This window comes from Alosa sapidissima, chromosome 7, assembly GCF_018492685.1.
Source record: "Alosa sapidissima isolate fAloSap1 chromosome 7, fAloSap1.pri, whole genome shotgun sequence".
Classification (NCBI taxonomy): domain Eukaryota; kingdom Metazoa; phylum Chordata; class Actinopteri; order Clupeiformes; family Clupeidae; genus Alosa; species Alosa sapidissima.
The window spans coordinates 1,726,653-1,750,308 of NC_055963.1; the positions used below are offsets into that span (position 1 = coordinate 1,726,653).

The window sequence follows — 23,656 nt, forward strand, 5'->3', positions numbered from 1 at the left end:
TTATGGGCATAACTTACGATATATATATATATATATATATATATATATATATATATATATATATATATATATATATATATATATATATATATATATATATGATCCTTATGCCATACTGGCCAATATAGATATGATCCTTATGCAATACTGGCCAAAATAGATATAGATATGATCCTTATGCCATACTGGCCAATATAGATATAGATATGATCCTTATGCCTACTGGGCAATATAGATATGATCCTTATGCCATACTTGGCAATATAGATATGGCACTATATAAATATTGATTATGTCTGATCCAGTAGAACATCTCTGGTACTTACTACGATGATCTCTATGGGGAGGGGAAAGGGGATTTTGTGGCGGTATCGGGCTCCCAACTCCTTAAAGATGATGAGCACCACGGCACTGACCAGGGCGAAGACCAGTGAGGCAATATTGGTGTCAGGAAGGCCACGGAAAATGTCCACCAGAGTCTAGAACAAAACCAGCATTGTCCATCACACCCTGCGGAACCAGCATTGTCCATCACACCCTGCGGAACCAGCATTGTCCATCACACCCTGCGGAACTGGCTGAATATGCAGGAATGTGTAGCAGCTAAGGGGCGGAACACATGAGCTATGGAACACTTAAATGCCTCCGCCCTTAACAGAGAGTAATCTAAAGTCATCAGATGAACACCATGGGTAAGTAATTAATGAGGCTACTGTAAAGATAAACTGAATAAACATGTGAATGAAAGGTATTTTAACAATGCCTCGATCATCACCAGACTCACTCCAGATAATGAGATTAGTTTGAGATGACTCACGTATATGATCGCTAATGGCCCGCTGTAGGGGGGAACTCTGATGATTAGTTTGAGATGACTCACGTATATGATCGCTAACGGCCCGCTATAGGGGGGAACTCTGATGATTAGTTTGAGATGACTCACGTATATGATCGCTAATGGCCCGCTGTAGGGGGGAACTCGGATACCGAAGATGTACTTCAGCACAGATATGAGGATCTGAAGGCCGGCCGCGGTCATGAAGCCTCGGACAAACGACTCCGACAGGTAAATGGCCACAAAACCAAACTGCATCAGGCCGAGTCCCATCTATTAAGAACAGAGATTTTACTTTGGCACTGAGAAGAGTCCCATCTATTAAGAACAGAGATTTTACTTTGGCACTGAGAAGAGTCCCATCTATTAAGAACAGAAATTTTACTTTGGCACTGAGAAGAATCCATCTGTTAAGAATAGAGATTTTACTTTGGCACAGTGAAGAGTCCCATCTGTTAAGAATAGAGATTTTACTTTGGCACAGTGAAAAGTCCATCACCAAAGCATCATAATATGAAACCATAAACATGTACATTTATGAGCATGAATACCAGAAATACTCTGATTGACTTTATTCTTCTCTTTGTCCCTTCCATTCTTTTAGAGCCATGAACAAATGTTTACTTTCCTAAGATGTCATTATGGCTTATGGCTCATTCTAGACATGAGACTTATGGCTTATTCTAGACATGACACAGAGGACTTATTCTAGACATGAGACTTATGGCTTATTCTAGACATGACACTGAGGGCTTATTTTAGACATGAGACTTATGGCTTATTCTAGACATGACACTGAGGGCTTATTTTAGACATGAGACTTATGGCTTATTCTAGACATGACACTGAGGGCTTATTCTAGACATGAGACTTATGGCTTATTCTAGACATGACACTGAGGGCTTATTCTAGATTGCTTGATGTTCATTTTAAACCTAGACTACATCAAAGAAAATAAACGATTGCCTGTTATCACGTCTCTGTCTAAAGACTGGCATGGCATAGTGCATAAGAAGGTCAGTAGTCCTGCTGGCCTGGTCAAGCTCATGATGCATGGCGTGGGTATGTGCGCATGATGCATGGCGTGCGTATGTGCCCATGATGCATGGCGTAGGTCAAGCCCATGATGCATGGCATGGGTATGTGTGGGTGGGAGGAATGTCCTCTGCTATGCATGAGTATGACCCTGGTGTGATCATATGTTTGATGTATGTGTCTCTGTGACAAAGTGAGATAAAATGATCTATCTATCTATCTATCTCCTGTAGACACAACTATTGATTTGACCCAGTAGTTGCGACGTGAGTGTGTTCTCCTTGTCTGCGTACCTGTATGATGGTGGTCAGGTGCGTACCTGTATGAGTGTACCTGTACGAGGGCGGTCAGGTGTGTATCTGTATGAGAGCGGTCAGGTGCGTATCTGTATGAGAGCGGTCAGGTGCGTATCTGTATGAAGGCGGTCAGGTGCGTACCTGTATGAGTGTATCTGTATGAGGGCGGTCAGGTGCGTACCTGTATGAGGGTACCTGTATGATGACGGTCAGGTGCGTACCTGTATGAGGGCGGTCAGGTGCGTACCTGTATAAGTGTACCTGTATGAGAGCAGTCAGGTGCGTACCTGTATGAGTGTATCTGTATGAGGGCGGTCAGGTGCGTACCTGTATGAGGGTACCTGTATGAGGGCGGTCAGGTGCGTACCTGTATGAGGGCGGTCAGGTGCGTATCTGTATGAGAGCGGTCAGGTGCGTACCTGTATGAGGGTACCTGTATATGGGCGGTCAGGTGCGTATCTGTATGAGGGCGGTCAGGTGCGTATCTGTATGAGGGCGGTCAGGTGCGTACCTGTATGAGGGTACCTGTATGATGGCGGTCAGGTGCGTATCTGTATGAGGGCGGTCAGGTGCGTACCTGTATGAGGGTACCTGTATGATGGCGGTCAGGTGCGTACCTGTATGATGGCGGTCAGGTGCGTATCTGTATGATGGCGGTCAGGTGCGTACCTGTATGAGGGCGGTCAGGTGCGTACCTGTATGAGGGTACCTGTATGATGGCGGTCAGGTGCATACCTGTATGAGGGCGGTCAGGTGCGTACCTGTATGAGGGTACCTGTATGATGGCGGTCAGGTGCGTACCTGTATGAGGGTACCTGTATGATGGCGGTCAGGTGCGTACCTGTATGAGGGCGGTCAGGCAGGCCAGTGTCCCCGAGATGCCCAGCCGCACCTGGTTCATCTGCTCCTCATCCACCACAGTGGCATTGAGGGTGACGTTGAAGTGGGTGAAATCAGACTCTGGTGCCAGCCTGAGGCAGACCATGCCCACCATGATGCTGAGTACAGCAAACGTGCCTGGGGAAAGTACAGGCGGGGTGAGGCACTATCAGCACGCGATCCAGAGGAAACCCTCAACACAAAATCAGCAGGACAAACAGAGACCTTTTGGGATTCTGCTTCTCACAAAGACTTCTGCAGCACAAAGTTGAGCTCAACTCTCCCATACTCTCTTTGAGAGCGATTGAGATGATAACGTTAAAGGACAGTAGCTCAACTCTCCCATACTCTCTTTGAGAGCACCTGAGATGATAACGTTAAAGGTCAACACTTCATCTCAGCCCTCTGAAAGGGTTTCCTACACAGCACACTGAGTAATGCTCGAGAACATTCAACTGGACGCGATGGAGACGACTCAGAACTTTGATATAAACTATTCTGTGGAAGGCCAGTGCTATTGGACCAGTACGAGTTTTTCTTTTTTTAATATTTACTACTAATAATAATAATGAGCTCTATTTGTATAGCACCTTTCATACACAGAATGCAGCTCAAAGTGCTTTACATTTGGAACATTTAACACAATAATAAAGCCGTAATATACAAACAAACTAACTAACAAACTAAGCAGCAGAGTTGGGAGTAAGTCACACATGTGCAAGTCACAAGCAAGTCTCAAGTCTTAACCCTCAAGTCACAAGCAAGTCTCAAGTCACAAGCAAGTCTCAAGTCTTAACCCTCAAGTCACAAGCAAGTCTCAAGTCACAAGCAAGTCTCAAGTCTTAACCCTCAAGTCTCAAGCAAGTCCAAGTCATTTTTTGTGACAGTCAAGCAAGTCAAGTCAAGTCATAGCTTGGGTCAAGCAAGTCAAGTCAAGTCATAGCCAAATCATACAAATTCATGATGATTTATCCATGTTTTCATTTTAAAATAAGCTACAATAGGCTAGTTATGAACTGCTGGAGTTTTATTTGTAACAAACAAATAGACATTGCATTCATTCAAGCCACATAGCCTACATCTGAATGGTTTATAGAATAAGATGAAATGTATACGAATAAAAATAAATGTATTTCAAGTAGACCTATTATAAAATAGCCTATTATTGTTTCAATATGCCTCAAATATTAGGTAAGCTACATCAAATCATGAAAATATATTCAAAAAGTTCAAGTTACACCTGTCCTGACCTGTCCCATCTCCAGGGACCCAATAATGTTGAAAAAGTGAACTAATCAATCAATCAAACGCTGCTGCCGACGTCACTGCCAAATCTTGACAAGCACGATGGGTTTTAGGAGGGTTTAGGACCGTCAATGCTATATCATATTATACTGTAACAAACTGCAGAGTTGTCTCAGAATGGTTTTTATTGGTTACGCACCAAAACACACGAACGTCATTACACAGGCAACACAAGAGAGGTCAATTAAACAAGCAGGATACACAAACAGGGTAGTCACATACAATACACGGGGTAAACACATGAGGTACAACATAAAGAAAGACTATACCAGCTAACACATACATGACAAGGTAAACGCAATTACTCTCACTAAAACTAACATCAACATTACACACAAACACATACACTGAACAGCACCATGGGAGTTCAGTCATGAACTAGCTAGGCTCAGTTCACTACACAGCCCCCCGAGACTTAGTCTATGTCCCTTTGACTCAAGTCTTACCTTACGTCAGTCCATGAGCCTGGCTGGAACGCAACGCTGGCGTTGTGGGCGCCCCGCTGTCACGGCGGTGACTTCCGGGGACGGCTGTACGGTGACCGGTGTTAGAGCCACAGCTCCATTGTCACCAAGGTCCACAGAATCAGTGTCCAAGTCTCCACGACCCTCAGCTGAGGCCAGGGGTCGATACGGGGCCAGTCGATCACGGTGGAGAGCCACCACTCTCCGACGCTTAATCAGTCTCACACGATAGACCACGTCAGACAGCTTCTCTAAGACATCGCACGGCCCGACCCACTGGCTAGTGAGTTTCGGGGAAATGCCTTTCTTTCTCTCCGGGCAGTACACCCAAACTTTATCGCCGGTTTGGAACTCATGGCCGCGACAGCGCGTATCGTAAGCTCGCTTTTGACGTATTCCAGCTTTACTCATAGCCTGCCTGGCCAACTCGTGTACTCCTTTCAGTCTCTCGCGTAGCTGCTTGTAGTATTCCAGCCCTGGCTTACCTCCAATCTCTGCTTCCGGAGGCGGACCGAACACCAAGTCCACTGGCGTGCGTAGCTCTCGCCCGAACATCAGAGCTGCCGGTGTGCATTTCGTTGACTCTTGCACCGCTGTGCGATATGCCCAGAGCACCAGGGGCAAGTGTAAGTCCCAGTCCTTTTGTCGGCGGTCGGCCAATTTGGCCAGCTGCACTGCTAGCGTCCGATTAAACCGTTCCACCAGCCCGTCGCTTTGTGGATGCAGAGGTGTCGTTCTCGTTTTCCGGATGCCCATGCGCTGGCAAACCTCAGCAAACACCTCCGCCTCGAAATTCCGCCCTTGGTCGCTGTGGAGCTCTTCCGGTGCCCCGAACCGGCAGAACATCTTAGTGACCAGTCTGTCCGCTGTCGTGTGGGCGCTCTGATCTGGCTCCGCATATGGCTCCGGCCACTTAGTGAAATAGTCCATGGCCACGAGCACGTAGCGATTTCCCCGCTCTGTGACTGGCAGTGGGCCCATGACATCGACGGCTACCCGCTCCATGGGAGCCCCGACTGTGTATTGCTGCAGCAGAGCGTGCGAGCATTGCGTGGGGCCCTTCTTCGCTGTGCAGGCGTCACAGCAGTGAACATGCAGTTCAAGGTCCAGCCTGCATCCCGGCCAATAGAAGTGGCTTCTCAGCCGACGAAGAGTTTTTGCAATGCCGAAATGAGCCGCCCCCACTGCCCCATGCACATATTCCAGCACACGGGCTCGTAATCCAGCAGGAACCAGCAACTGGAAAATGTCAGATTGTCTATCGGGAGCTCGCCAGTCTCTATACAACAGTCCTTGACGTGCTACTATTCCCGGCCACTGTGAATAAATCGCTTTGGTCTCTGGATCGAGTGCTGATACATCAGTCCATGGCGGTCACTGACCGGCTTCGATCCATGACCACACTCGGCCGAGTGTGGCGTCCTCCGATTGCGCCTTCCGGATCTCCTCCCTTGACATCACGTCCACCGGCGACTGCGCGTCCATGGCCCCAGCTGCCGCTCTGCAGTGCTCCGTTGTGGCGTTGGGCTGCGGTGCGTTGTCTCCGGTCTCTCGATCACTGTAGCTGGTAGCGGAAGGCGGCGAGACGACCTCGGGGTGCTGCTGGCGAGCGTTGACCCTCTCATTGGCGCGACGCTGGCGAGCGTTGAAAACAGCGACTCTCTCTCTCTCTGCCAGCGGTGATGCAGCCTGTAGCCGACGAGTGGGCTCCGGTTGAGCCGCGGCCAGGCTCCTCTCCTCCCTCCGGTGGCAGTGCTGGCACTGGTCTGCTGCACACGGACGCCTGGACAGGGCGTCCGCGTTGCCGTGAAGGCGACCCGCCCGGTGTCGAAATCTCCATGTCGTAGTCCTGGAGTGCCTCCAGCCAGCGAGCCAGTTGGCCCTCTGGTTCTTTGAAGTTCAGCAGCCAGGTGAGCGATGCATGGTCCGTTCTCAGCAGGAACCGTTTGCCATAGTAGGTTCGAGAGGTAGGTTCGAAAATGGCGCACTGCCACCACCACAGCCAACAGTTCTCTGCGGGTCACGCAGTAATTCTTCTCCGCTCGGTCCAGTGAGCGGCTGAAGTATGCAACCACCTGCTCGCCCTGCTCGCCTGCTTGAGACATGACGGCGCCGACGCCCACATCGCTGGCGTCGGTGTCCAGGAGGTCAGGGAAAGCGAGCACTGGGGCCTCACATAGCGCCCTCCGCAGCCGCCGAAGAGCTGGCCTTTGTGCGTCAATTGATGCAGCGGGCTGGCGACTGTAGCAAAGTCCCGGATGAAACACCGGTAATATGGCGCCAGGCCCAGGAAGCTCCGCAGCTCAGCACCGTCGCGTGGAACAGGCCAACGTCTCACCGTCTCCACCTTAGCTGGGTCGGTGGCCACTCCGGCAGCCCCCACGACATGGCCCAGGAATCTGGTTTGCCTCCGGAACAGGTGGCACGTTTTCGGGTGCAGCTTGAGCCCAGGACCCAGTATGGCGTCGAACACCTTTTCCAGATGTCCTATGGCACTGGTGAAGTCCGTTGCATGACACAGGATGTCGTCCAGGTAAACCACGCAGCATGTTCGTGGAATGCCCGCCAGGACACGCTCCATCAGCCGCTCGAAGTTTGCTGGCCTGTTGCATAGGCCAAACGGAAGTACCCGGAACTGCCACAGCCCTTACCCGATGGTGAACCCTGTCTTCGGACGAGCTTCCGGGGCTAGCTCAAACTGCCAGTAGCCACTGCGCAAGTCCAGCGAGCTAAACCAGCAGGAGCCGGCAATGCTGTCCAGCGCATCGTCAATGCGGGGGAGCGGGTAGTAGTCTTTCCGGGTTACCTGGTTGAGGTGCCTGTAGTCAACACAGAACCGCCACGAGCCGTCCTTCTTCCGGACAAGTAAAGCTGGCGCAGCCCAGGGACTACTGCTTGGCTCGATCACTCCTGCTGCGGCCATTTCCTTGATCTTTTCTTCAGCTGCTTGTCGTTGGCGAACGGTAAGCGATGAGGCTGAAGTCGGATGGACCGGGCATTTCCGGTGTCGATATCGTGTTGGACCAGGCTCGTTCGGATGCAGTCCTCATCTCTTGCGGCGAAGATGTCGGTGTACGCTGCTAGTAGTCTCCGCACCTGGCTACCCTGTGCTTCACTCAGCCCCTCACAGCTACGAGTACGAGTTTTTACGGCTTGCCTTGTCTCTACAGAGGGTCACTCTCCACTCTCTGAGTGGAGAGTGGTGTTTGCTCAACCCGCTCTCTTGGCTCCTCCCTGGTGGGCGTGAGCTGAGCAGTGGCGGCCTCAGCGAGCGGACCTGGATGAGACCTGTTGTTTTCGCGGGCTTGAGTTTCGCGGGCTTGTGTGGGGAGGAGCGGAGTCTGGGATGACGAGTACTCTGCGAGTTCGCTTCTTGCGGACACGTGTGGAGCGAGTTGGAGAGTTCTTCGTCGCGCCAGCCCTCCGCACTTCATGCTGTTTTCCCCACCGTGTGCAACACTACGCTGCTCGTCCCCAAGTGTAGTGTGAACCGGGAAATGTCCACCACAGCCCCCCATTTCTCTAGCACGTCCAGGCCGAGAATGCAATCATCCTAAATGCTCAATTTTTGTTTTTTCCCAGCCTCTGGGTCTGGCTACCAGCGTGCCGGGTAAGAGACCGGGGCGCACAAGCAAGATAGTGGAGCCAGTATCGATCAAGGCGCGACACCGAGTCCCGTCTAGTGTGCAGTCCACATACAGTCCTCTGGTTTGACCGAGCCGGCCCAGCCGTATGCAATCCATAGCCCCTCCCGTCGTGCCACCTTCTTCTAGTAACTGGGGCGCGAGCGTGTGGGGTGCCGGGGCTGGGCAGTACCACGCGATGTGTCCCGGCTCGCCACACCGGTGGCATCCGTCTCTGCTGGCCGGCCTCTTCCACTCGCGTGGGCGGCGTTGTGGTGGCTGTGCCGTGGTCTGCCGCGTCACCTCCAGTTCCTCCCCGTCTTCCTCCATCGATGTCTGGCGTACGCAATGCCTCGACTCTGTTGTGCGGAAGATGTTTTCCACCCGTTCGGCTTCCGCGAGGGCCGCGGACAGCGAGCTGGGGGCGCTCAGGCGAAGGTGTTCTTTTAGCCGCTCTGGGTGGATGCCTCGCACGAACGCTTCCAGTGCCATCTCTTCATGTAGACCCTGGCTGTACGTTGGGTAGCCCCGCCGGGCATACAGCTGCAGGTCAGCCACGAACTTGCCCAGTCTCTCGTCCTTGTGTCGCCGTCTGGAAGCGAGTTGTTCTCTGGCATCGCTGATGAAGATTCTCTGGCCGAATCGTCGTTGCAGAGCTGCTTCCATTGCAGTCCAGCTTACTTGCTCCGCCGGTGGCAGGTCTTCTAATACTTGTAGCGCGTCCCCCTCCAGAGCCAACGCCCGTTCTCTCCGCCGACCAGCCATTCAGCTCGGCTGCCAGCCGGACCTGTACCAGGTATGTCGCCAGCGGCCTTTCGCCATTGTAGTGGGGCAACTTTACGCTGGGCCGCCCTTCTACTGCCGCCATTGCACCGGGGACCGGCTGGTTTCCATCGCTCCCATGTGGAGCGGGTTCAAGTGGCGGGATGCTGCCATCAGCCCGTTTTGTTTCCTCCTGTGGCCGGGGGCGGGTTTCTTCGTTACGGTCACGCTGCAGGCTGGCTCCCTCAGCTGGGCCCAGCAGGTGGCCATGGGCGAGCGCGCTGTCGAAGAGCCGTCTTGGCAGGAAACCCATCATCGCCAGGGCATCAGTTGCAGCTTTCTCCTCCCGTCCAGTAGGGGTCGTCATCCCACTTCTGACACCAATGTAACAAACTGCAGAGTTGTCTCAGAATGGTTTTATTGGTTACGCACCAAAACACACGAACGTCATTACACAGGCAACGCAAGGGAGTTCAATTAAACAAGCACGATACACAAACAGGGTAGTCACATACAATACACGGGGTAAACACATGAGGTACAACATAAAGAAAGACTATACCAGCTAACACATACATGACAAGGTAAACGCAATTACTCTCACTAAAACTAACATCAACATTACACACACACACATACACTGCACAGCACCATGGGAGTTCAGTCATGAACCAGCTAGGCTCAGTTCACTACAATACATGAGCCTAACATGTGAAATAAGCTACTTTTCTATGCTGATTGCTGGCAGTTAGCTAGGCCTACTTGTTAGCCTACTACTAGGCTGTAACGTATGGAACAGGGACGTGTTTAAGAGGGAGGGAGAAAGAGAGGCGCTTACTTTAGGTTACAGTGGCCTACATTGGCAACATTTTCGCTATATATCAAGATTAAACTTAGACAAGAAAATGTTTCACTTTGCCATTTTCACAAATTTTAACCTAATATGGCGTTAACTAAAAAGCATAATATTCAAAGCCAACTCTTAACATACCTCAAATTTGACGTTAGGTTTCTAACACAACTAACTTGTGACGGATGAAAATCAATCATTTCTCCTTTGTGTTGTCAGATACATCAGCTGTGAAGCTAAACATTAGGCCTATTACAGTATGTTTTGGTATAAACATAGAGCCTTCCATATTTGCAAGTTAGCCTACCTCAGTCTGTCTCATTTGATCTGGCACTTGCTGTTGGTCTGTCGCGTCACTTGGTAACAATGACTCGTGTGACGCATGCAACAGCACCTAAGCAGATTTTCTAAAATTGTAAAGTTAACTCCTTAATATCTATGAAAAAAATAAAAAGTCAAGTCATTTCAAGTCATTTGTCTCAAGTCATTTGATACAACACATACAATACAGCTACTGAGGTGGGAATCAGAAGAGCCTGTAGGCCTACATAGCAGCAGTAGAATGGACAATAATGTGAAGAAATACATTACAAGGTAAAAGTGAGTTTACTAAAAGCTCTCATATACAGGTATGTTTTCAGGTCTTTTTTAACTCATTGAATGCCAAGCTGTTTTTGGAAGCTGTCCTAGAGTGCCAGCGATCTAGACTATTGTCAGTGGCGATTATAGACATTTTTAACAAGGGTGGCACTAGTGAGGCACTGATAAATTCAAGATTGGCATGAGGCAAAACATCCAGATAAACAGAAACAGGCTCAAGATGTGAAATTAGCATAAATACATTAGAGAAACCAGGCACCAAACACCATACTTAAATTGAAGGACAAAAAAACACAAATACCTTACTCTCACATAAAATAAATAAAACTTATTAAAGTTAATTATCTAAGTTGTCTGTCACTGGGCTATGCTGTGCTAAAACAAATTCCATCATGGGGATATTAAAATATATTCCATTCTATTCTATTCTATTAAATGATAGATATACAAATATACTCATCCAAGACATTTCCCCCCACAATAACTTATGCTATCTATGGCCATCTATTTTTGTAGCTGTTAAAATAATATTTGTTTATTATTTTATTAATATTTAATATTGTATTGATATTATTGTTATTATTACTATTTTGATTAATATTGAGGATCATATTGGCCTATGAGGCTCCAGGGGTGCTGTTAAACATACCATTTTAACGAAGTTTAGTTTGGGAGGGACAGAAATACCTTAACAGAGCAAGCAGGGCTCGCCTTCTGTCTAACTCAGCTAGGTGACTTACAGTAAACACTGGCTATGTGCATATCACTTCACTACTTGACAGTACACTGCATCAGGGCCAGCCCTAGGTAGCACTGCAGCTGCCTGGCTCATCTAGGCAGGGATGGGCAAAAATACATCAAAATGTATTTTAAAATAAAATATCAAATATACCCTAATTTTAAATGTATCAAAATAAACCAGTGGTCCCCAAACTACGGCCCGCGGGCCGAATACGGCCCCCCAACTCATTTTGGGTGGCCCCACAAAACATGTCCGTGGTATATAGCATCTGGCCCGCACGGGAGTAGGCATACGACATCGTCAAACTATAACCTCCGTAATTTCCCCATTCACATGTAATACTCTTTTTGTCCACTGGTGGTTGTTTTGGCGCTGTTTCACGTTTGCCATCGAAAACGGAATGAAACAATGTAAGAGGCCTATGCTGACTGCATCAGTGCTCAAAGCTAAAAGTTTGTCAATTATTTGTTAATAACTAACTAACTTCTATTCAAGTCATATTTCTGTGACTTTCTGGGATAATTATTTCTATTTTTTATTCACACGTTCAAATGTTCATACAGAGTTCAAAGTTCTCATCAGGTGAGTGAAAGTTAGAATGGTGGTCATTTTGGATGTTCTATGAAGATCTAAGGTTCCTTTTGCATCTTCAAACGTATCATATTTGCTTTCCACCTTTCAAATGTTTTCATCAGTGATAAGCTTGCAAGAGCCTGTGTGTGTATTTCCATTGACATACCGGGAACCATCTGATGCGCTGTGCCCATGAAGAAGTAAGGGATAAGGGGGAAGAACGAGGAGTAGAGGCCGTTCACTGGAGGCAGGCTGGCCAGGAGGGCAAAGGCCATACCTGGAGAGGGGACAGAGAGAAGAGATGATCAAGTCCAACATGTCCGTTTTTATAACACGCGTTAGTTAATGCTGAATATGTTTCGTTTAGTTTAGTTCATTTTAAGGCAGACATAGGCAATGGTGAAAAAAGCTAAAGTGGTGTTCCAAAGTGGTGACACTTGGTGTTATCACAGACGCTGGATGTGAACGGACCCTGAGGAACCTGGATGGTGCCGGCACTGACGCCACTGACCACGTCAGTCAGGAGGTTCTGCTTGGCGTTGTATTTTGGCAGCCATTGCAGCACGGGCAGGTGCCGGAAGAGAAGGGCCTTCAAACGACCCCCAGAACACCTGACCCGCAGAACAAACACACAATTACAGAGTTACAACAACCAACACGACAAACACACTTACAGAGTTACACCGACCCACATGACAAACGCACAATTACAGAGTTACACCGACCCCCACGACAAACACAATTACAGAGTTACAACGACCCACACGACAAACACATAATTACAGAGTTACAACGACCCCCACAACAAATGCACAATTACAGTTACACCGACCCCCACATCAAATGCACAATTACAGAGACGACCCACACGACAAACACACAATTAGAGTTACACCTGACCCACATGACAAACACACAATTAGAGTTGCACCTGACCCACACGACAAACACACAATTACAGAGTTCCAACTACTATCAGTCATGACTCCACTGCATGAACATATTAACAATACAGTTGTCATAGATGTACTCAAAACAAGTATTTTTTTGTTCTACATTAAAATGTATAATCTATTTGCAAAGGACAAAAGACACAAGAAAAACATGTGTAATAATCACTTGTGACTGTTTACATAAATAGGCTATGTTACCTGAAGGCTGTCCTAACTTTGTCGGTAAAAGGAAAAGTCCTTGATTTCCTGGTAAATGTTTCATCAAAGTCTGCCTGTGAGTAAGCAGGCCTGTCGATCACATAGCGTGGTCGGTCTTGAAGCATGATTCACACACATCTGAAGCCCAAAGTGTGTTATTGTATTAAGAGACATGATTCACATCTGAAGCCCAAAGTGTGTTATTGTATTAAGAGACATGATTCACATCTGAAGCCCAAAGTGTGTTACTGTGTTTAAAGGCGATTGTCATCACTGAGAGATTGGAATACAGGCGTGATATTTTGGGGAGATATAAAAAGATTGCTGTATCATTTCTATTGTTTTCTTGCATTCAAATGTATACATTAAAAAGCTGTACTTAAACAGTAACAAAGCCTTGGAACAATTTAAATATTGTCTAACTTGCTGCTGTGTCCATCACAAAGTCCTTCCTTTCACATTGAAACTTATCTAGTTCCCTTATCTACCCTTGAGTTTAGCAGAGCCGTGCTACTGAAGAACTGATATGGGGAGTTAGACACACAAAGCAACACAAGACATCCGTCTGGTTCACCTTGACTGTGAGCACCAGAACTCTGACTTTGACATAATACGAATGGCAGGGATAAATAGTCTATACTGTCATATATAAATAAATAGATCAATAAATGGTGTAATTTAGGCACCACTAAATGTATGTATACCTGACACAATGCAACGTAATATTGTAAAATGAAATATCTAATACAAAACGGCAATTATTAAAGATGATAAGAGAACTTAACAAGTGACTGTCAAAAAAAGAGCATCAGTCTACCGCCTATTATTGAACATGATACATAAACACATCTGAAACAGCCTAATGTGAGCCTTGCAAAACATGGCTTATAACAAAGTCCTGTTATATTGTACAAATATGGCATTTCACCTGCACATGTACGTACCTGGATTCCTTCCACTCAGACAGGTATCTGTGTTGTGCGGCTTTTCAGCGTGAACACCTGAATGTAAAAACTGTCCTTATAAAAACACTATGTGCCTGGGGGAGGGGCTTAAGAGGTCCATGTTTGCTCTGCTGCCACTGAGAAGTACAAATGTAACCAACGTCCCTATTCCGATGGAGAGGAATGCGCTTATTATAACGATATCTCACACACACCTAAGTGCTGATGGAGACGAACACGCTTATAACGATATCTCACACACACCTAAGTATTTCAAAGGGGTCACCGGACCACACAAATGTTGAAGTTGCTTATTTTTTTTATTTCTGAACGGTGCAGGAAAAACTAATGTTTCGATGTAGGTTACATCTTCATCAGAGTGTCAGAGTGGGAATCGTTAGTTGCTTGGTGCACTGATGACCCCTTCCTGTTCATTGGTGACCCCTTTCTGTTCACTGATGACCCCTTCCTGTTCACTGATGACCCCTTCCTGTTCATTGGTGACCCCTTCCTTTTCACTAGTGACCCCTTCCTGTTCACTGGGGACCCCTTCCTGTTCACTGATGTCCCCTTCCTGTTCATTGGTGACCCCTTCCTGTTCACTGGTGACCCCTTCCTGTTCATTGGTGACCCCTTCCTGTTCACTAGTGACCCCTTCCTTTGCACTGCAAACTCAAAGAGCAGTTTGTAAATGAAAGAGAGAACACCTTAGAAGCTTCTGAAAACCAACAGAATCATCCTTTAATTCTTCACAGTCATCATACACACACACATCCTCAGCCACACTCCTTATGACCAATATTACAACTGCATTTCTTTTTGCATTTGCTAATAATAATTTGCTTTGAGCAGATGAACACAACACACACACACACACAAGTTGACCCTGTTCAGTACTGCATATAGCGAAACCATAAAAAACATTGACACAGAAAGCTGTGATACTATTATTGATTGCCCAGCACAATTTATAAAGACACAGAGGATGAGTACTTGTAAAGCAGATATTTTCAAACTGGCCTAAAAAAATCAACATATTACATTACACTAAACACATACAATTAAGCCATATAAACATGAAGGAAATTAGCACTGAACATCTGAATGTCACTAAATCTCAAAGTCATCTGTCAAGAGAACACACTTTTGTAGTTTTGCAATGACATGAAAAGCATGATACAAGTCAGGCAACAATGTCCACATTTCTGGGTCGATTCTGATGCGTTCACATCATTAAATGGTGCGTTCACATCATTATCTGATGCGTTCACATCATTATCTGGATTAAATGGTGCGTTCACATCATTATCTGGATTAAATGGTACGTTCACATCATTATCTGATGCGTTCACATCATTATCTGGATTAAATGGTGCGTTCACATCATTATCTGGATTAAATGGTGCGTTCACATCATTATCTGGTGCGTTCACATCATTAAATGGTGCGTTCACATCATTATCTGGATTAAATGGTGCGTTCACATCATTATCTGGTGCGTTCACATCATTATCTGGATTAAATGGTGCGTTCACATCATTAAATGGTGCGTTCACATCATTATCTGGATTAAATGGTGCGATCACATCATTATCTGGATTAAATGGTGCGTTCACATCATTATCTGGTGCGTTCACATCATTAAATGGTGCGTTCACATCATTATCTGGATTAAATGGTGCGTTCACATCATTAAATGGTGCGTTCACATCATTATCTGGATTAAATGGTGCGTTCACATCATTATCTGGATTAAATGGTGCGTTCACATCATTAAATGGTGCGTTCACATCATTATCTGGATTAAATGGTGGTTTCACATCATTATCTGGTGCGTTCACATCATTATCTGGATTAAATGGTGCGTTCACATCATTAAATGGTGCGTTCACATCATTAAATGGTGCGTCTACACTGGCCTCTGGGACTTTCACAAAGACGTTTAACAGGTGAGCACAGCCAGACCCTCACCTGGGCATCACTGCTCCTTCTGCTTTAGACATACTGACGTATCGCACATTGCCAAAGACATTAGAGATTAAATTGAAATAATTACGAGCAACAATACACTGGATGTGCATGTAATTCATAAAGTGTAGACTTTCTAGTGCAAGACTCTTGTCCTTATAGAGACTTAGTATGGGGGACTTTCAATGATACAAACACAAAACTGGCACCAGTTTACCTGAAGTCCAGACCAAACACTGATAATCCATTTTGGTGCACTCAGGAATTCTTTAGTGTCATAATAAGGAAGCAGTTGTCCAAGCTGAGGATTCACAAGGTTTAGTGACATAGTAGCACCAGCACTAAAAACAAAACACACAAGAAAACTAAAAACAAATCAGTTCCAACGGGCTGGAACCTTGGCGCTGCTCTGCATCACTAACACACATTGATTTTGGATCTGACAGACAACACTATCCAAAGGATAACATGTCAACATGCAACATGGTCCTGATTGGTGCACCAAGCTCTTCTCTTGAAAAGCCCGTCACTTTACTTCCTGATTACGGGGGTCTCATGCTTTCTGTGGCACGATGGCAGGAGTAGTTACGTTTGATGACCAGCAGGAGTCCTGTGCATCTGGCACCTCTCCATTTTATGCTGTTTTCATTAGATCAGACTTTTTACACCTCTCCATTGGCTTTGGAGAGGCTTTGACAGCTCTCCATACTTTTGCTATTTCCAATAGATCAGATTATGGCTTTCTTGTGCATGTACAACACACCTTCTGAGCCTGCCAAAGAGGTGGCGTACACTGCCATAGGTCCACTGGACACAAAAGATAAGACACCTAGTCCCAGGGGCAGAGGAACACAGATTGGGGCAGATCAGCACAGGGGAGGGGCTAGTGAAGGGGCAGTACTCAAACTCCAGCTCTGCTCAGGTCAGTCCAGTCCTGCCATCTTGAGCTCCACTCTCATATCAACTCTGCTCTCATATCAACTCTGCTCTCATATCAACTCTGCTCTCATATTAACTCTGCTCTCATATCAACTCTGCTTGGCCTGGTCAGCAGCTCACTCTCCAGACTCCTCCTCTCTTCAGGGAAGCGTCCAATCAGAAGTCACTTAGAATGCTGATGTCGGCGAACTCTTGGTGGTATCGATGGGAGTAGAGGCCCAGAAGAAACGCCCATTTCAGAGTCAGGAAGCTCCAAACGCAGGACAGATAGAAGCTGAAGGGGTCAGTCGGGACTGTGGACAACAAGAGATCGGTATGCACCTGGATAGTCATATGCTCCACTGTACTTTACAACACAATTACATACAAGACCAAAAATAGCATTTTGACTGTGTAAAGTTTCATATGTTTAGGAAATTCATATAGCATTTTGATTGTGTAAGGTTTCATATGTTTTGGAAATTCATTTGGCATTTTGACGGTGTAATGCTTGATGCTACACAAAGCAACAAAGTAGCAAAGCAGAAACTGATGTCATTTCACTGGCAAAATTGTACTAATAAATGAAGCTTTCCTGGCATATATGCAGCTATCGCTATCCAACTAAGGAGCTGGGCTAGTGTGTAGTAGCCTGTCTATTGGGGTGGTGGTAGTGTAGTGGTTAAGGAGCTGGGCTAGTGTGCAGTAGCCTGTAGGGTGGTGGTAGTGTAGTGGTTAAGGAGCTGGGCTAGCGTGCAGTAGCCTGTAGGGTGGTGGTAGTGTAGTGGTTAAGGAGCTGGGCTAGCGTGCAGTAGCCTGTAGGGTGGTGGTAGCATAGAGGTTAGAGGTGAAGGAGCTGGGCTAGCATGCAGTAGCCTTTAGGGCGGTGGCTAAGGAGCTAGGCTAGCATGCAGTAGCCTGTAGGGTGGTGGTAGTGTAGTGGTTAAGGAGCTGGACTAGCATGCAGTGGTAGTGTAGTGGTTAAGGAGCTGGGCTAGCGTGCAGTAGCCTGTAGGGTGGTGGTAGTGTAGTGGTTAATGAGCTGGGCTAGCATGCAGTGGTAGTGTAGTGGTTAAGGAGCTGGGCTAGTGTGCAGTAGCCTGTAGGGTGGTGGTAGTGTAGTGGTTAAGGAGCTGGGCTAGTGTGCAGTAGCCTGTAGGGTGGTGGTAGTGTAGTGGTTAAGGAGCTGAAAAAGCATGCAGTGGTAGTGTAGTGGTTAAGGAGCTGGGCTAGTATGCAGTGGTAGTGTAGTGGTTAAGGAGCTGGGCTAGCATGCAGTAGCCTTTAGGGCGGTGGTAGTGTAGTGGTTAAGGAGCTGGGCTAGTGTGCAGTAGCCTGTAGGGTGGTGTAGTGGTTAAGGAGCTGGGCTAGTGTGCAGTAGCCTGTAGGGTGGTGGTAGTGTAGTGGTTAAGGAGCTGGGCTAATGTGCAGTAGCCTGTAGGGTGGTGGTAGTGTAGTGGTTAAGGAGCTGGGCTAGTGTGCAGTAGCCTGTAGGGTGGTGGTAGTGTAGTGGTTAAGGAGCTGGGCTAGCGTGCAGTAGCCTGTAGGGTGGTGGTAGCATAGAGGTTAGAGGTGAAGGAGCTGGGCTAGCATGCAGTAGCCTTTAGGGCGGTGGTAATGTAGTGGTTAAGGAGCTGGGCTAGTGTGTAGTAGCCTGTCTATTGGGGTGGTGGTAGTGTAGTGGTTAAGGAGCTGGGCTAGCGTGCAGTAGCCTGTAGGGCGGTGGTAGTGTAGTGGTTAAGGAGCTGGACTAGCATGCAGTAGCCTGTAGGGTGGTGGTAGTGTAGTGGTTAATGAGCTGGGCTAGCATGCAGTGGTAGTGTAGCGGTTAAGGAGCTGGGCTAGCGTGTAGTGGTAGTGTAGTGGTTAAGGAGCTGGGCTAGCATGCAGTAGCCTGTAGGGTGGTGGTAGTGTAGTGGTTAAGGAGCTGGGCTAGCATGCAGTAGTAGCGTACTGGCTAAGGAGCTGGGCTAGTGTGCAGTAGCCTGTAGGGTGGTGTAGTGGTTAAGGAGCTGGGCTAGTGTGCAGTAGCCTGTAGGGTGGTGGTAGTGTAGTGGTTAAGGAGCTGGGCTAATGTGCAGTAGCCTGTAGGGTGGTGGTAGTGTAGTGGTTAAGGAGCTGGGCTAGTGTGCAGTAGCCTGTAGGGTGGTGGTAGTGTAGTGGTTAAGGAGCTGGGCTAGCGTGCAGTAGCCTGTAGGGTGGTGGTAGCATAGAGGTTAGAGGTGAAGGAGCTGGGCTAGCATGCAGTAGCCTTTAGGGCGGTGGTAATGTAGTGGTTAAGGAGCTGGGCTAGTGTGTAGTAGCCTGTCTATTGGGGTGGTGGTAGTGTAGTGGTTAAGGAGCTGGGCTAGCGTGCAGTAGCCTGTAGGGCGGTGGTAGTGTAGTGGTTAAGGAGCTGGACTAGCATGCAGTAGCCTGTAGGGTGGTGGTAGTGTAGTGGTTAATGAGCTGGGCTAGCATGCAGTGGTAGTGTAGCGGTTAAGGAGCTGGGCTAGCGTGTAGTGGTAGTGTAGTGGTTAAGGAGCTGGGCTAGCATGCAGTAGCCTGTAGGGTGGTGGTAGTGTAGTGGTTAAGGAGCTGGGCTAGCATGCAGTAGTAGCGTACTGGCTAAGGAGCTGGGCTAGCGTGTAGTGGTAGTGTAGTGGTTAAGGAGCTGGACTAGCGTGTAGTAGCCTGTCTATTGGGGCGGTGGTAGTGTAGTGGTTAAGGAGCTGGGCTAGCATGCAGTGGTAGTGTAGCGGTTAAGGAGCTGGGCTAGCATGCAGTAGCCTGTAGGGTGGTGGTAGTGTAGTGGTTAAGGAGCTGGGCTAGCATGCAGTAGTAGCGTACTGGCTAAGGAGCTGGGCTAGCGTGTAGTGGTAGTGTAGTGGTTAAGGAGCTGGACTAGCGTGTAGTAGCCTGTCTATTGGGGCGGTGGTAGTGTAGTGGTTAAGGAGCTGGGCTAGCATGCAGTAGTAGTGTAGTGGTTAAGGAGCTGGGCTAGCCTGCAGTAGTCTGTAGGGTGGTGGTAGTGTAGTGGTTAAGGAGCTGGACTAGCATGCAGTGGTAGTGTAGTGCAGCGGTCCCCAACCACCGGGCCGCGGACCGGTACCGGGCCGCGGGACATTCCTACCGGGCCGTAGCCTACGACATGAGTTTTAAAAAAAATGCATGCAAACTAAACTAAATTTAATTCGCAATAATGTCACGTTTTTACATGGCATAGGCCTATATGCAGTTGTTTGATTGCACGCATGTTTGCATTTTGCAAGGTCTATTTTCTTACGTCTGTCTGTCCCGCCTTCAACACTTTTACATATTGCCTTCAGCGCTGCGTAGCCTCAGGTCAGCTCACTTCACTTGATCAGTTCTTGGCGAACGGTAGTGTCACACGAAGTTAGCTAAACTGCTAGAATGAGCAACAAAAAACAAGCATCTTTAGCAGGTCACTGGCCAGAGTGTTTGAGTTGAGAGAGCCGCCGCAGAGATTTCTTACAGAAAAAAAGCTGCACATTTTAGTGATGAGGACTGGGTGTCAAAACTCGCTTACCTGTGTGACCTATTCGGATTGCTTAATGACCTCAACCGGTCACTCCAGGGGAGAATGATGACTGTCTTTAAACTGGCAGATAAAGTCGCTGCATTTAAAGCCAAGCTTGATTTGTGGGGACGACGAGTGGACCGGGTTGTATTTGATATGTTCCAAACAGTAGTGGGGGTTTTGGGAGAGACTGAGGCAGGGCCCTTTCTCTCGCAGCTGGTGCGCGATCACCTTGTTGCGCTTTCAAATGAGTTTGAGCGTTACTTCCCATCCTCCAAAGATCCACGGCAAACCAATGAGTGGGTCCGCAACCCATTTGTCAATATCCCGAATAGTCCTAACTTGTCAGCGCAGGAGGAAGAGCAGTTGATCGAAATTGCAAATGACGGTGGTCTTAAGAGTGTCTATAAGGAAACCTCTCTGGCGGGTTTTTGGATCAATAACAAAGCAGAATATCCCGAGATAGCCGTAAAAGCGCTGAAAACGTTTCCCACCATGTATCTATGCGAGGCCGGGTTTTCGGCAATGACTGCAACTAAGACCAAATTGCGCAATCGACTGGACATTTCAAACACACTGAGGGTGTCACTGTCTTCCATCATTCCATAAGCAGGGCTCCCACTGATTATATTCGTAATGCACGTTTAGTTCCCATGTTTTGTTCCCATATTTTGTTAAGCATGTTCACACGTAGGCTATAGATGTAGCTTCAAGTTGTTCAATATTCATAGTTCATATTGTTCAATTTTCACTTCTTCAAGTTCACGTTTTTCACATGTTTAAGAGATCGTTACCTTCACTGTTCATACATAACTGGAGCTAGTTCTTTTCAAGTAATGCATGCACAACACATATGGAACATGAAACCCCCCCGCCGGTCCGTGGAAAAAGAATAGGAATCAAACCGGTCCATGGTACATAAAAGGTTGGGGACCCCTGGTGTAGTGGTTAAGGAGCTGGGCTAGCGTGCAGTAGCCTGTAGGGCGGTGGTAGTGTAGTGGTTAAGGAGCTGGACTAGCATGCAGTGGTAGTGTAGTGGTTAAGGAGCTGGGCTAGCGTGCAGTAGCCTGTAGGGTGGTGGTAGCATAGAGGTTAGAGGTGAAGGAGCTGGGCTAGCGTGCAGTAGCCTGTAGGGCGGTGATAGTGTAGTGGTTAAGGAGCTGGGCTAGCGTGCAGTAGCCTGTAGGGCGGTGGTAGTGTAGTGGTTAAGGAGCTAGACTAGCATGCAGTAGCCTGTAGGGTGGTGGTAGTGTAGTGGTTGAGGAGCTGGGCTAGCATGCAGTGGTAGTGTAGTGGTTAAGGAGCTGGGCTAGCATGCAGTAGTCTGTAGGGTGGTGGTAGTGTAGTGGTTAAGGAGCTGAGCTAGCGTGCAGTAGTAGTGTAGTGGTTAAGGAGCTGGGCTAGCATGCAGTGGTAGTGTAGTGGTTAAGGAGCTGGGCTAGCATGCAGCCTACAGGGTGAGTGTAGGGCTAAGCTGCACAGTCAACACTACGCAGGCTACATGGCTACTCACCTTCCTTTTGAGTGATGGCCAGGGTGAGGAAGACAGCAAAGGCCACCACAGAAAGCAGCGAGAAGAGCCCACTGATGAAGATGAAGAACTTGAGTCCCTTCAGCCAGGTGCGCCAGTAGTGCTGCAGGTACATGATGTGTGTGACGAGACACCAGAGCGCCAGCACACCTGAGACACACACACACACACACACAACACAACCTTAAACATGTCCTCTTCACACACACACACACACACACACAACCTTAAACATGTCCTCTTCACACACACACACACACACACAACACAACCTTAAACATGTCCTCTTCACACACACACACACACACACACAACCTTAAACATGTCCTCTTCCATGACACTGTACTCCTCAAAGGTAACATTAATGATTTTCGGTTTGGATCTAAATTAATCTTGTTTTCTAATTCTAAACCACATTTAATATTATTGGTCAACTATAAACACACTATAATATTGTAATACCACATGAACAGTGAAGTTACTGCTATTTTTAAACACAGTATTGTACTCCTACATCAACAATGTGTAGAGTAGCCTACATGGTACAAAACTAGGGCAAACGATACATCACTCAGAGGGACTTTTATTTTACCCTTTTACACTTTAAGGTCGGGTGCTTATTTCGTAAACTGCCTGCAACTCACGGGACATAGCCTCGGGTATCCCGAAAAGAGGAGCATGACTGCCTACCGAATACACTGATGCTCCACAATAAAGATTTTTTTTAACCTAGACTAGCCTACAACAAAGTAGACTATTGTGTTATGACCACACCAGGCCCCATACCACACATAACATAGATTGCATTAGAAGTATTCGTATTTCCGCTAATCTAATGTAGTCCTACTTCTGTGAAGTTGTATCAAGCTAAACCAGCTACAGGGTACAGGCCTCTCTAAAACAAATACGAAAGAACGCAGCTTCTTTGCTTTATCCGGAGAATATCAGGGGAATTCCAGAAGCTGCTCATTTTTAGTATCAATACTACATATCAGGTTGCGTTACTGTATGAAACGGCCTTCTGAATATGCTGAAATCGTGCGCAACGGGAGGATTTCAGTCTTGCTGTCAACAAAACATCAAAATAGCCTAATCATTTCCAAGAAACCAGCCGTTTACTGATATGTTGTGTTGCTTACCTGATAAACCACCCATCGCCGCCGTCCATGGCTGTTTGAATACGACATTCCACACTACAAATGCCGAGAAGCCAACCAACATGCCGAAAACGGCATAACTAACACTAATATAGGTCCTGTTAAATGCCATTTAGGAAACTATATGATATTTTTAATGTTAAAAACAGGCCTACCAGTTAAGGAAAATGACGTAGCCTATTAAACTAACGTTAACGTCCTGGTAAGCCGCAGGGAGCTTACAGCATTTACAATTATGTAATAGCATAGGCAGAAGCCGTTTAGTGCTTCGTAAACAATACCGTCGCTTCGACGCAGTTCCCACGAGACTGTCAAACCGACACACAAACAGCTTCCTTTTACATCGCCGCAATTTCACCCACAGACCGGCAGACAGCGCAGACAGCGCAGGATCCGCGACTCAAAGTATCTGGAGCTTCTGAACGCCGAGAAATTAAAGATATTCAACGCGGGTAGAAAAAACAAAGTCTCTCAATTTTTCGTCTTCAACTTGACGCTGCAGA

At 47.3% G+C, this 23,656-nt stretch overlaps 2 protein-coding genes across 2 annotated transcripts in view; both read right to left on the reverse strand.

Annotated features, from left to right (window-relative positions):
• The window catches only part of LOC121714244 (solute carrier family 26 member 9-like), a 33,199-nt gene extending 19,838 nt beyond the window's left edge, over positions 1–13,361 (reverse strand). Inside the window, exons 1-6 of the mRNA XM_042099530.1 lie at positions 13,116–13,361; positions 12,436–12,575; positions 12,131–12,241; positions 3,008–3,183; positions 944–1,108; positions 327–479 (exon numbers count right to left, since the gene is read on the reverse strand). Of these exons, the coding sequence (XP_041955464.1) occupies positions 327–479; positions 944–1,108; positions 3,008–3,183; positions 12,131–12,241; positions 12,436–12,575; positions 13,116–13,240 (870 nt within the window). The 5' untranslated portion in view covers positions 13,241–13,361. The remainder of the gene's footprint in view (positions 1–326; positions 480–943; positions 1,109–3,007; positions 3,184–12,130; positions 12,242–12,435; positions 12,576–13,115) is intronic.
• Positions 13,362–14,775: 1,414 nt separating this feature from the next.
• On the reverse strand, positions 14,776–23,656 carry LOC121714238 (heme transporter hrg1-B-like). The gene is made up of 4 exons (XM_042099520.1): positions 23,136–23,656; positions 21,979–22,146; positions 17,060–17,259; positions 14,776–16,991 (listed from the first exon to the last, which is right to left on the reverse strand). The coding sequence occupies exons 1-3, from the start codon at positions 23,263–23,265 to the stop codon at positions 17,123–17,125; spliced, it is 435 nt and encodes a 144-aa protein (XP_041955454.1). The 5' UTR covers positions 23,266–23,656; the 3' UTR covers positions 14,776–16,991; positions 17,060–17,122.

What these genes read in the sequence shown, in the direction of transcription:
- LOC121714238 (XM_042099520.1), bottom strand. Translation starts at nt 23,265, where the DNA reads ATGGCATTTAACAGGACCTATATTAGTGTTAGTTATGCCGTTTTCGGC. An exon ending in GGCGATGGGTGGTTTATCAG is followed by an intron (nt 22,147 to 23,135) that starts GTAAGCAACACA and finishes TGTGTGTCTCAG; the next exon opens with GTGTGCTGGCGCTCTGGTGT. An exon ending in GGCCATCACTCAAAAGGAAG is followed by an intron (nt 17,260 to 21,978) that starts GTGAGTAGCCAT and finishes TGTTGTCCACAG; the next exon opens with TCCCGACTGACCCCTTCAGC.